This window comes from Canis aureus, chromosome 34 (genome assembly GCF_053574225.1).
Source record: "Canis aureus isolate CA01 chromosome 34, VMU_Caureus_v.1.0, whole genome shotgun sequence".
NCBI classification, from domain to species: Eukaryota; Metazoa; Chordata; class Mammalia; order Carnivora; family Canidae; genus Canis; species Canis aureus.
In genome coordinates this window covers 12,358,071-12,371,841 of record NC_135644.1, presented here as the reverse complement: position 1 = coordinate 12,371,841, position 13,771 = coordinate 12,358,071, and the positions used below count along the sequence as shown (strand labels likewise).

At 38.6% G+C, this 13,771-nt stretch overlaps 1 protein-coding gene across 3 annotated transcripts in view; it reads right to left on the bottom strand.

The window, feature by feature from the left end:
* GPR155 (G protein-coupled receptor 155) overlaps positions 1–13,771 on the bottom strand; it is a 43,947-nt gene that overhangs the window by 13,156 nt on the left and 17,020 nt on the right. For all 3 annotated transcript variants that reach the window (XM_077883232.1, XM_077883230.1, XM_077883231.1), the window contains exons 6-11: positions 12,037–12,120; positions 11,364–11,481; positions 7,473–7,557; positions 7,293–7,383; positions 6,019–6,229; positions 1,581–1,685 (exon numbers count right to left, since the gene is read on the bottom strand). In XM_077883232.1, the coding sequence (XP_077739358.1) occupies positions 1,581–1,685; positions 6,019–6,229; positions 7,293–7,383; positions 7,473–7,557; positions 11,364–11,481; positions 12,037–12,120 (694 nt within the window). The remainder of the gene's footprint in view (positions 1–1,580; positions 1,686–6,018; positions 6,230–7,292; positions 7,384–7,472; positions 7,558–11,363; positions 11,482–12,036; positions 12,121–13,771) is intronic.

Here is a 13,771-nt window from a genome sequence, read left to right as displayed (position 1 = left end):
CAGCCTTGCTAAAATTGCAGGTGTGCCCTGCCCCGAATGCTCTTTCAATGGACAGGCATGCCCCACACCCAACACTCTTCTCACAACCTTGCTAAAGCTGGTGGGTGAACTCAGTCCACATGGAGGACACTCTACTGCCTGGTTCTGGTGGCCGAGGAGGCTTGGGCTTCTGGGCTCCACTGTATGTAACAACTGGGAAGATAGTTCTGGACAGGATACCATACCCTGGGCAATACACAGATAGCAAACTGAAGTATACGCCCAGGGTGCCCATGAAAATGACCCATTTAATTGTCCAGGAGCTTTAACCTGAGGGATGAGCTGCAGGCTTTCCCCACCTCTACAGGCTACAGAAGCACTCTCAGAGGATGCAGGCAGGGAGGCACCAACTGTGCGTACCCCACCCCAACCCGGGCCTTGTTGCAGCTCACTGGTATCTTCCAGAAAGGATCGTTTACACTTGTCTGAAGCCCCGATTCTTGGCAATTGTCACCCAGGGGATACCTTCAGATCTCCTGGCCTAGAGGTCAGCAGGGTCTAGGACCACGGTCCAGCAGGATTGTATATATTTATGTACTTTAAAAGCTGCTGCCTGAGGATCTGGCTTCCCAGTCAGCCTGAATCTAGGTCCCTCCCTTTGGATGGGCCCTAACACACTCCCAAAAACTGGAACTATCAAGAAAAAAATCAGGCTACTTAGATAATCACAAAGGGTCTAGAGACAACCAAGAGCTAGGGCAAGGCGGTTATCAGAGAAGGGGGTAGGGGGAGGGTGAAAAGAGTAAAGGGGGTCAATTGTATGGTCATGGATGGCAACTAGACTTATTGTGGTGATCATTGTGTAATGTTTACAAATATTGAATTTTTATGTTATATACCTTACACTAATATAATGTCACGTACCAATTCTAGGTCAAATAAACAGATAACCTGAAATTCAGACCACAAATATAATTCAGTCTCTTACCCTATATGTCAAAGGTTATTACTTTCAACGTTTTTTCTTGTTTTATATGAAAGAATATATTTAAAATATATAAATTCAAAATATAATTAAGCACCAATTGGTTCTGGCCCTGGGGGAAATGATTGGGGGAAAAGTCTCAGCTGCTAAAATAAGAAAAAAACCTAAAAGAATGGTGTTTGAGGCAAACTTCTCAGAATTACCACATGGGTTAAATCTATTGGAAAATATGTGTTTAATAGTACCAATTATTCTATTTTATTATTATTATCATTATTATTATTTTAAGTAGGCTCCATGTCCAGTATGGAGCCCAACTCAGGGTTTGAACTCATAACCCTGACACTAATACTCGAGCTGAGATCAAGAGTCAGATATTTAACTGAGCCACCCAGGTTCCCTGAACTTTATTTTTTATTTTTTATTTTTTTTTAACTTTAGTTTTTAAAAGGAGTACTCTATGCACAATTGTTATCTTAGTAGCACTTTTCCCTATCTTATTTGAGAATACATAAGCACTGCAGCTTCAATGAAATCCTAAGCTGAACTCTTTTAAGGTATAAGGAGAGGAATCTTCTGTTCCTCTGGCCCATCCTCATAGCCTGGAGGCACTTACTTTTCTCAAATGAAGGAGTCACAAGCCCACTGGTGCTTGTGTTTGCTACTGGCTCGGTGGATTGGCAGTGTAATCCGCCATTTCCCATGGAGCAGGAGCAGCAACCTATATAAATGAAACAACATAGGAGATTAAGGCCCAACCACAACAAAACAGACAACTTCAAGAGATGCCAAACAAAACAACCTCAAACCAAACCAAACAACCAACCCACTCATACACACACACAAATTTCCCATGCTGTCACAATGGGAATGTTTTTACATGATGCCTATTGAGAAGATTTTACATGTGTTTACACGGAAGCTAACATTTAAAGAGCAGCAGACAAAGGACCGGCTCCTTTATGTATTGTCTCCTCATTGCATGAGACAAGGAAGAGTGTTTTTATTCATGCTAGTTACCACTGTGCTTTGAGAACTAAGAATTTGAACACTTTCTTCAAATACGGGTTTTATTTCATCACTCCTTAAAAACATGCATTAATGCTCTATTGTTTACTGTAGTTAATTCAAACTCCTTGGCCTGAACTCGAAAGCTCTCAAGGACTTGGCTCCTCTCTCCCTATCCAACCACCCCAACTATCCAACAAGGCCTCTCTCTTCTTTCAGGACAATTCTTTAGTGTCCTCCACGAATCCCATGCCTCTTTGGGTCTGCAGACTTAGTTAGACATGCGTGGGATTCCCACTCTTGTTAATTCTTTGAAATCCTTGCTTCCTTTTTGTTCAGCCCAAGACTTGCCTCTTTCAAGAAAGTGTTTCTTGCTAGTCTAGAAAATGCAGTACAGAAAATTCTATTCTTTTGTCTTTTCAAATATATACTGCTAAAAATCTCTCTCTGCTTTTATAGGTAGATTGGTTTACAGAAGTCGCACTGAGACATCTGCTATAAAGCTGCAGTTATTCCTCTACATAGTCAGAGAATGCATTCAGTGTCCTTTAAACATTTCACACATATAAGACATGATACTCCTCGACATGGATTCTGGTTGCTTTTTTTTTTTTTTTTTTTTTGACATGGACTCTAATAGAATAATAACTTCAGTGATAAACTGTATTGAAATTTAATATGCTACAGAGAAAGGAATAATGCCTAGGCTGAAACTTTCATTGATAATATGATTTAAATCTTCAGCAGTGTTCTTAACAGAAAAAGATTTCAAAGTATAAAAATTATAACCTATAATAAGCTATTACAAGTGTCTTACTAAATTTAAGATAATGACACCATCTCAAGGTTAAAATGGAACCACAGAATGATAGAAAAGAAAATACAGAGATCATCTGGCTCAGCCCACCTATCTTCAGAAACTTGGAAGACTTAATTCAGCTAAGATGAAATTGTTCAGAAAACAGATATGAAGCCAGCGCATTCCGATGACATACATACAGGGCATGCATGCGAATACACACACACACATGATTACAGCCACCATGAGAAGTGCTATGGCAGTTTTTATCTTCTAACATAAGAGGGATAAATAACTAGCCTGTTAGCTTTTTCTTCTATAAATAAACTTTTGATCTCATATTAAATAAAATAGGTTAATTTCCCTTTCAATCATAATTCCATACTTATAACATGCACAAGTCATGGGTCTCTGACAAATGTGTAGCAAGGGATAGAGGTGAGTCAACTATTTTGGAAAGAGATTTGGGGAGGCCAGGCTGGACATCAAATGTGTTACATGTTAACACTACTAGTGAAGCAGAAGAGAGCAGGATTTGAGGAAGGAGAATAACCACACAGATCTTCCCCCCTAGCAACATGGGTCAGTAGGGATATAAACAAGTACTTTGCTATGGCAATTTGCAGGGTAGCTTCCAGGCATCTGCCCATCCATTTAACAAATATTACTGAACACTGAAAATAAGACTGATGTGGGGCACCTGGGTGGCTCAGTGGTTGAGCAACTGCCTTCAGCTCAGGTTGTGACCCTGGGGTCCTGGTCCTGGGATCCAGACCCACATCGGGCTTCCCACAGGGAGCCTGCTTCTCCCTCTGCCTATATCTCTGCCTCTCTCTGTGTCTCTCATGAATACATAAATAAAATCTTTAAAAAATAAAAAAATAAAATAAAAGCAATTATAAAACAGTGAGATGTGAGGAGAGGAAAACAGAAACACTGCAGAGGATTTCCTGTGGAACCAAGCAATAGCTGTCCTTTGGCTCTTTATTTATTTACATTACAGGACAAGCTAGTTTTCCTGTTGGAGATAATGATGGCTGAGTTTAAAGAACATCAACGGTGCACTTTATTTGTTATTTTTAAAATACAGATAGAAGAGTGCCTGGGTGGCTCAGTCAGTTGAGCAACCGGCTCTATTTCAGCTCAGGTCATGATCTCAGGGTTGTGAGATAGAGCTCCATGCCAGGCTCAGTGCTCAGGGAGGAGTCTGCTTGAGATTCTTTCCCTCTCCCTGCACAACTCCCCTCCCCCATGTGCTTGCTTTCTCACACTGTCTCTCTCAAAATAAATAAATCTTTAAAAATAAAATACAGGTAGCGGTGGCAGCACGAGGCTCTGGGCTTAAGACACTTTGTGTTCCCCACACACATTATCAGGCCTTCTGTTGCCAGTTCTAAAACACTCGTGGGGGACGAAGACACAAAGAGCCAGCCAGAGTGGTAGTCTACAGGATCCTTTATAGGATCATTCTAGGTGTCCACAGGGGAAGTGAGGAGGAAGAGGGTGCTGGGCAGGATCAGAAAAGTACTCCAGACTTAGGGAAAGCAACTTTTAAAATTTTAGTGAAAACATCATAAGTAACATGCTTGAATCTCCATTTTAAAAGGGAAAATGTTGGGGCAGCCCGGTGGCTCAGCGGTTTAGCACCGCCTTCAGTCCAGGGCGTGATCCTGGAGACCTGGGATCGAGTCCCACATCAGGCTCCCTGCATGGAGCCTGCTTCTCCCTCTGCCTGTGTCTCTGCCTATCTCTCTCTCTCTCTCTCTTTCTCTCTGTGTCTCTCATGAATAAGTAAATAAAATCTTTAAAAAAATAAAAAAAATAAAAGGGAAAATGTTGAAGAGGGCTCAAAAGAATGAATTTCTGAATGCTGAAAAATGAAAAATGAGCGAGGACCATTAATAATATGAACTAAAGGAGTCCTGACAGAAGCAGGGATGGGATGGTCTAAGTCAGGAGTTGGCAACCTACAGTCCTATGTGGTAGGACCCTATTGTCCCATGAGGTAAGGATCATCAGCGTCAGATATGGAAACTGAGGCACAGGGAACTTGCTCAAATCACGGAACAGTAAGCAGTAAGTAAGTAACTCCAAATCAAGGAGTCAGGATCTGAATCCAGGAAGTCAGGCTCCAGTCTCCACTTTTAGCCACTGTGCTCTATACTTCCAGGCTGGGATGAAGGAAGGGAGGGTGTGAGGAGGAAGCAATATGAAATGGTAAGATTTGTGGGATCTTCTTCTTTTTAAGACAAAGATAGTTAAACTTTTCAAAACTTTCTCTTTTTTTAAAATCATTTACTTCTTACTGATATTTACAATTAACAGTTTTGAGATAGTCATCCCTCTTCTCCACAAAGTCTCTGAACAAAACAGGCATAGACTTCCTGGCACAATGTTTTCGGTCCATGAAATCTCCACATCTACCAGTGAATCCAAAATGCACACTCTATTGTTGAGTTCCCTTCCTGAATTGAAGCCAATCCCACAACAATTGTTAACACTTTTTAACCAACTTACTAGTTAGGAACATATTTGCACTTACAGGATTGGCAAACATTTTCTGTAAAGGACCAGATGAGGCTTTGCAGGCCCCCGGGTCTCTGGTGAATGACTTAACCCTACCAACATAGTCTGAAAGCAGCCAGACACAATACGTAAATGTATGAGCCCAAGTGGGTTCGAATGAAACATCATGAAAATCAAAATTTAAAGTTCATATAACTTCCAAATGTCACAAAATATTTTTTTAGAAATTTTTCTTCAAGGCTTTAAAAATGTACAAACTAGTCTTAGCTCTGGGGCCATATAAGAGCAGGTGGTGGCTCAGATTTGGCCTGTAGACTATAGTTTGTCGATTCCTGACTATTAATTCTGCCAAAACAGGCCTTCAGCTCACTTGGTTGATGGTGCTCACCTGAGACAATATTGTCAGATTAGCATGTGTTTGAAGTGCCTTCTTTCCCTACAAAGGGACGTCCTTCAGTTGTCACTTTCTCCTAAACTCTCAGGTCCAAAGCCATTTTAGGATTTAACATAAGATTATTCACATAAGATTATTCTCACCAAAGATTTATGAAGTCGACTCTAAAGAAGAACTTGCAAGCTCTTTCTATTACTATTATTCAAGCCCCTCACTTGACAAATACACGTGATATTCAAGATAGTTCAAGGAAATTCCCCGAAGCCAAACATTTACAAGACATGCTATACAGGCATGTAAGAGTTTCTTTATATGTAAGGATCATACTTGTTTCTGGGATAGAACTTGTAAAAGGTTCCGGTTCATTTACTGGCACTGAACTCTCCTCAAAAGCGGCGTTCCCAGGCTCTGCTGCTTTGTCATTCTGAGACTGGTCGAAACCTTCATAACGTCCTGCTTGGGTGGTGCGGTTCATACACATGAGTGAGATTCCAGCTATCACAATGCTGCAGAACAGGGTGACTGCTGTGATGATCATCTGCCAACATCGCAAAAAGACATTAGGCCACTTTTCACAATCCCAGGTCGATAATCTTAGTAGAGTAGCTTAAGGGAACTGCTGTTTGGTGGGAAATGCATTATCTCCACAGCTATAAATGCTCCCGAACCGTGGTTCTCAAGAAAGAGTAAGAGTATGAAAGGCATGTAAGTTACTTGAAGAGAAATCAGGATTTGCTTGGAATCATACGACTTCTAGATGCTTCTTTCACTATACACCAATGTCATTGGTTTCCTCTAATAAGGAGTCTGAAGGACTGCTTACAGACCTTTTTTATTTCAAAGTTTTTCCTTGCTTTAATATGCAGTTCAACCATACTCCAACTAGAGACTCTGCAATGGTAATAATATTAAACATAAATAATTCTGGCTAATACTAATTGAGTACTAACATATGCCAGCACCAGTCGAAGTCTTTTATATGTATAATCTTATTTATTCTCATGACAACCCAATAACATTCAAAATTATAAAACAGAAAAAAGAGGATAAGAAATAAAAAAAATCTTTTGAAGGTTTTTTTTTTTTTTTAAACACACATGTTTGGGTCCTACCCCTAGAGAATTCTGATCAGCTGATATACTACAGCTTCTTAAGCACACTTTTCCCCAGATACTTACTATTCTGAAATTTATATTTATAATAGGATTGAAAGTCAAGAACATGGCTTTTATTATTACTGCTAACTCATTAAATATCTTTAAATTAATCGCTCTTCCGGTAGAGTAAACATAATTCATAAGTTTTCCCTCCTGTATTATTTCTTTACTCACTTATTGGGTTTAAGAAGACCCGATAAGTCTCAAGCATTTGGAAATCCTCAGCTAAAAATGAATATAGACCTATAAAATCTTTACCACATTTTGAGGTGTGACTTAAAGTGATATAGGATCACCAGTGGGATATGCAATAAATTGGAACAGATTTTTTTTTTTTTGGAACAGATTTTTAAATCTGTTCTTCTAATGTAAGTATAGCAGAACCTAGGAACAAACTAAAGAGAGATGTTCCCACGAACTGAACTGTCAATAAACTCTTCTTACCTGCTCCTTTCCATAAAAGAAAGCTGAGTCAATGCTATCTCCATTATGTTTTCCAGTTATCAGAAGAACACCAACAAGGAGAGCAGGAATTCTGTAATAAGGTTTAGAGAGAGAAAAAGAGGATGAATAGTAACTGAATATATGGAAAACATGTAAGCAAACAGAAAACTATCAACTTACCCCCAGCCAGATATGATGATGATTCCAACAGGAATTTGTACACTCTCTCTCTTTTTCAAAAGAAACAAAGAAATTGCCAGAAGGCCTAGGAACAAGAGATAGATATTGAAAGGTCAATAATGATTCTCGATGTTGATCAGACCTCATAGAACTTTAACCATGCTTATTTCAATGGTAGTCTATGGTTTGGGCCCTAGAATTTACTCTTTCCAAATAAATGCTGTCCCCAATATTTTGAAGCCAGTTTGACTCAAAGTCATTCATGTTTTCCCTCCTGTATTATTTCTTTACTCATATATCTCCTTGTTTTATACATGAGGATGTCTTCAAAGGCCCAAATCAGTTTATTCTTTGGTCTGATATGTTAGGAATCTAAGTATATTTGTTAAAAAAAAAAAAAAAATCCAACTGGATACAGAGCAAGTCTCAAAAATAAGAACATCCTCATTTGCTGGTGCTAAGAAAGTATAGGCAATTCTTACCCAGGTTTAATTTTTGGAAAATGCCTCAAGTCTAAATGACAGAACTTAATACAAATATAATGTGAACTTCACACAGATATTTAGATATTTAAAAACTTTTGAGGGCTTCTTATACCTTAAACCCAATTATTTATACAAGTAATATCTTATTTAATAAATTCTACAGAGTTACAGAATCTTAGAACTTGAGAGTTGGAAGGAATCACTTTTAAATTAACACCTTCATTTAATAGTTATGGAAACAAGGGTTTGCCCAAGTCACATAGCCAGCAGAGGGCAGAGCAGGACTACAAACCCAACCTGATTCAAGGTAAGTCCAACTCTCTCAGTGTTTCTAAGACTCAGAACCATGGCTCCCTCGGGTTCTTGAGACCTATTCTGCAGGATCTGGAAATCTCTATGAGAAATCTTAAGTCTATTGGTACATTTTCAATGATAATCATCTAGATGCCTATCTTATAACCAAAGCACAGTCTCATGATCTCAGAGCTAACATTTGGTTTTACATTAAGTTTGAGCCAAGTGAGGGCCAAATGATATCATAACACACTGTCCACGTGAAGGTTCTGTGGTAGTTTGAAGAGAGAAAAGCAGTGAGATGAACCAGGTCCTAAGCCCACACCTGAAAGTAAAGGCAAACCAGGCAAAAAAAAAAAAAAAATCCTAACCAGAGAAAGGAGTTCCATTTTACATTTCAAGGTTGTGATTCAGATTACGTCAGGTCAGTGAACGTTGCTAATCAGAATTACTGAGTTTGTAATTGGGACTCTCATCTGTGAATCTGCTTCGGTTTTAAAGTTGTGTATTAGCTGTATATGAGGAATTCATACCCAGACCTAGGATTGGACAGATTAAGTAACACTGTGCTAGAATAATACAAATCAACACCAAGGCTCTTGAAGATTGTTTTTCGTTGCAGGGAACCCACACCTTACTCAAGTTCAAGAGGCACTTAACTACCACTGCTCCTTCCTAAATATATTTTGTGCACTCTATAGTTGTAGGTTTTCAAAGTGCCAGGGAAACAAGGTACACAACGGTGTGCCAATTGTTCCAGTAGTGTGGGCACTCTTTAAAGTTCTTGCTTTATGAAAAGACTGACAGACAAATAGGCCCAGGCTAGCCCTGGATCTCTCTTGGGTTGCAGATGGAAGCGGTGAGACTTCCTGCCTGAATCAGTTAAACTCTTTCAGCTGCATTTAACACACTTGAAAAATAAAGGATGTAAACTACACCAGTGTTTCCGAAGTGTAGAGACTATAGGTGGTATAAGGGTGTTTATTTTAACATATGCGTGAAAAACTAGCACACGAACCCTGGGATTTTATTAATATAAGGCTCGATTTATTAAAATTTAAAAAGTGAGTAAATTTCTGGGGAAAAATTTTTTAAAAAAGTACAAGTGGTACACAGATACGGCAAAAATTGTGAAGACCGTATGCGAACGAGCGAAACTAAAAATGGCTGAATAGGATGATTTAAAATGACACTGTAAGTCTAAAATTCTGTTTCAGCATAATAAGCTCAAGGTTAAAGGGTACCTTCATTGGGATCCAGGAATTCAGAACAAGGTCTCTGGATAGATTTTGGCATGTGTGCATAAGGAGGATTTCAGGGATCCTTGGGGATTTTTGATACACTGATCTACTGGCTGCTCTCCTATTCATATGATCAATTTAGCCTTGATAAGCCTAAGTATTAGAGATCAAGTTATCCATGTGTATTTGGAAATAAAAGTCTTTAAGCTCTTTTACTTGACATCTCATGAGAACTCTTATGCTATGCAAGATGTGTCACCAGCTAGATCCCAAGACCTTTGTTATTTACTGCTCATCTGCTTGTACCCACAGATCTTTGTCCCACATTTTCCCTTAAGTTCTTCTTCCCAACTTAACTCAGACAAAGGACCAGGGATAACATTGCCTGATGCAAACCAAAACTACCCCTCAAGCAACAGAGGAAGAGCTTTGTGGCCCAGGCCACCCACACCAGTTTGAGCAAAATCCCCGACTTGCATGCACCCGTGCAGAAAGACTACGGAGTGACCTCTGGGGTGACCTACTTTTACCTTTACCTCATTCTAACACTAAAATCTCCACCCAAGGAGGAGCACAAGCCTCATTTACAGGGCATACAATGCATGTACAGCCACATATCCTTAAGGAGCATGCGTGACCTTATGTCCGCCTCTACATATGATGACAAGGCTTCCCTATCTAAATATTCACCCTAACCCTAGACAAAAGGAACCCATTCACCCTTGCTTGGGGAGTCACAGCTTTGGAAGCTATTCCCTGTGGTCTCCTTATTTGCTGCAAATAAAGTTTCCTTTGTGCGACAACTCACCTGGTGGTTTCTATCTGTGACTCACCAAGGAGCCAACTCAACGTTGGTTTGGTTACAGATGTACTGCCTTTAAAAAGCACACACCTTCTCCTGTTAGCACTGAATTTTTCATTCTATTATTCCTCCCCACATTGTTGCTTCACCTCAAAAGGCTATTGACTTAGATGGGCCCTGCTTTTGATCTCGAAGGCATGAAATCAAAGGCCTGTCCCTCGAAGCCATTTCCTGACACCTGCCTCCCAAAAGTGGCTATCACCAGCCCTACCATGCTACAATTTCCTTTTATGTGCCATTTTATAGGTTCACGTTTGTGGTCTGAATACAAAACAGCCACACAGATTGTTTGGCAAACATACCAGAATGTATGCCTCCAAATAAATATTATACTTCAAAATGACAATAAGCTAAAATATTTGAGTATCTTTTTTTGGAGCCAGTTGAAACGAGAAATAGTTTCTTACTGGGTACTCTTGTATTTCCATTCCCTTGTAGTCCTTACTTTTCTTGTTCTTGTGTAATCATTTCCCCTCTGTTTAATAATACAGTTTCAGTTGTTGACTGCCTACTGTGTACCAGGCATAAATCCCCTTATCTCATTTAGCTCTCAAAGTAACTGAAAGGTGTTATAATCCTGTCTCATGGATGAGGAAACTGAGATTTCAAAAGCTAAACTGTTTGCTGACAGCAGAGTCAGAATTTTTCACTCAGTTCAGTTGGATTCTCATAGTGAGCTCTGGGACATATCTCCCACTTCTCTCCCATTCTCTCCCTCCTTTCTCGACTTGCTTCTAGTACCAAATATCTTGGTGTTTCCAAAAGGGAGCTGTGCTGACTGTGGCCAAGAGCCAAAGATCCTGAGGAAAAAGACCATGTGACTGGAAACCCCAAACCCAGGCAGAAATAGAGTACTATTTCTCTATATCATGGAAACAGAACTTGACTTTGCAGACTGCCTATGGTAGTGAGCATAAGAGCCTGAGAGAATGTGTTAGTCCTGGATTGCCAGATTTCAAATAGCTTCTAATGATAGAAGACCTAAATTTCCAATAATTATCCATCTTACCTGTCCACAGGTAGGTACTATAGAGGGAGCTGTACAATAGAACAAACACCAGAATTTGTCCAACAAAATTTTTTTCTTTAACGAAATTCCATATCATCATTCCAGCACAGACAATAGACTAAAGAAAAAATTACAAAGTCAGTCATTCATGTGAGTCAGACAAATGTTTGATTTGCAGCAAATTTATTATAATTATTCTTCTTAAAAGATTGCTGAATGATTATCATGCTAGTTATACTAAACGTTCAAGTTTTATGATAAAAGCCCTTCTTATAGTCTTTAACAGTATACATATTCAATTGAAACATTCTAAATATTAACCTTATATTTAGTAATGGTTTACATGAAAAATGCTAAACCTCTTTCCATCATAAACTGAGACTTGCAAAGATTTGACTAGAAGAATAAGATTGTGAGAGTTCAATTTTTAAGGACTTAATTGTTTCTATTAAAAAATGCAAAGTGATCACTGAACGACATTATTAGTTCAAGCCCTACTGTGGTATATAATAAGTTAGGCATAAATTCATTGTAATCAAGCTGTGATTGATTGCATTTCATAAAAAATACTTTCAAACTTATAACTGGAAAAACCCAGGAAAATAATTTTCCCCTCTATAGTAGAACAGTCAATGAAAAAAGCATAGTTCTAAGTATCTGTAGGTTTACTAACCTGAGCGATGAGTAAATTAGTTGTGAGCATATGTGGGAGCTGTTTATATTTCTTACTCAAAAGAAGAATAGCCAGAGACCAGATCTTAAAGACAAAAGGTTCAAAAGTTATTCAGGTTTCTTAACTTTTATAGCTACTTATCAAATAACTCATTGATTAGCTTCTTTAAAGGATTCTCTTTATCTTGGCTCAGAAAGAAATTCCAATATTTTACTTAATGTTAATCTGCCTAGTTCCCAACAGAATATTAAGGTAAATTACTATATCCAAAGTAAAATAAATAGCATGGAGATGCAGTAACATGGATGGACCTAGGAGGTATTATGCTAAGTGAAATAGAGAGAGAAACACAAATACTCTATGATTTCACTTCTGTGTGCAAATAAACCAACAAAACAAAACAGAAACAGACTCATAGATACAGGAAACTGCTGGTCACCAGAAAGGGGAGGAGTTGGGTGGCAGGTGAAGGGTAGAGAGGGACTGAGAAGTACACTTATAAAATAAGTAAGTCCTGGGGATGTAATGTACAGCATAGGGAATATAGTAACATCGTAATAACTTCAATAAGTGACAAACGGTAACTTGACGTATCATGAGGATCACTTCATAATGTATAAAGACATTGAATCACTATGATATTCTCCTGAAACTAATAATTACATGTCATTGTATTTTGGGAAGATCCTATCATAAATTAACTGTTTAGAAATGACAAGGTCTTTAAGACCTAATAATTACATGTCATTGTATTTTGGAGAGATCCTATCATAAATTAACTGTTTAGAAATGACAAGGTCTTTAAGAACTAATGTCTTGACCAAGGCCACGTTCTGACTTCCCGTACTTGTGTGGCTCGGTTAGGACACAGGCTCAGTGTCAACTATTCAGGAAAAGATCTTTAGTGTGAGATACAGTTACAAGTCCTCTTCTAAGTTTTCTTCTTTTGATTCCACCATTGGTTCATGAGGTATCTAAATTCCAGGCAGTCTTTCTTCAAACAATACATATTGCCCACGTTAAGATGAATTGCCTTGCACTCCTCATATTTAAAAGGATGGAGTTTCTATTCTCCTTCTGAAGTGCCCAGCTAAGTATACTGGTTGATGTCTTTCTTTCTTCTCCCCTCCTTATCAATTAAAATTTATATCACTTCTCTCCCCAGACTGTCCTCTTATCAAAGAACACAGATTTTAAGAATATGTAACAGAAGTAAAATTTCCTAAAAAATACATTAGACACACATTTATTCATTGTCCATATACATGTTCATCCCTACCTCCTTCCTTTAACAAGGTGTTGTTTTTGTTTTTCAACCAGAATATTGCTTGAACTCCACAGGCAACTCGAGCTACAAGATACTCTAGTCATCAAATGTTTAAGTATTTAATTTGAACTAGATCTATCCAGAAAGTTTCATTAACATTAAATGGGTGGTTGGACGATTTCTTCCAACCCCATGCTTCTACAATTAGCTAATACTAGTAGTATTTGTATAGTGATTTGCCACTTGCAGATGCTTTTCACATATATCGTCATTAGGTAATCCTTAAAACAACCTGTGGAAATAGGTAAACTTAGTATCCCTAGCTCCTACCTGAGAAAACTGGAGCTTAGAAAGGCTGAGACATACAGCTAGTTTGTGATAGGGCCAAGAGCCAATCCAGGTCTGACTAAATCTCATGCCTTGTCTGCTACATGACTCTAACTCTCAAAACGAAAGACACAACTCAGA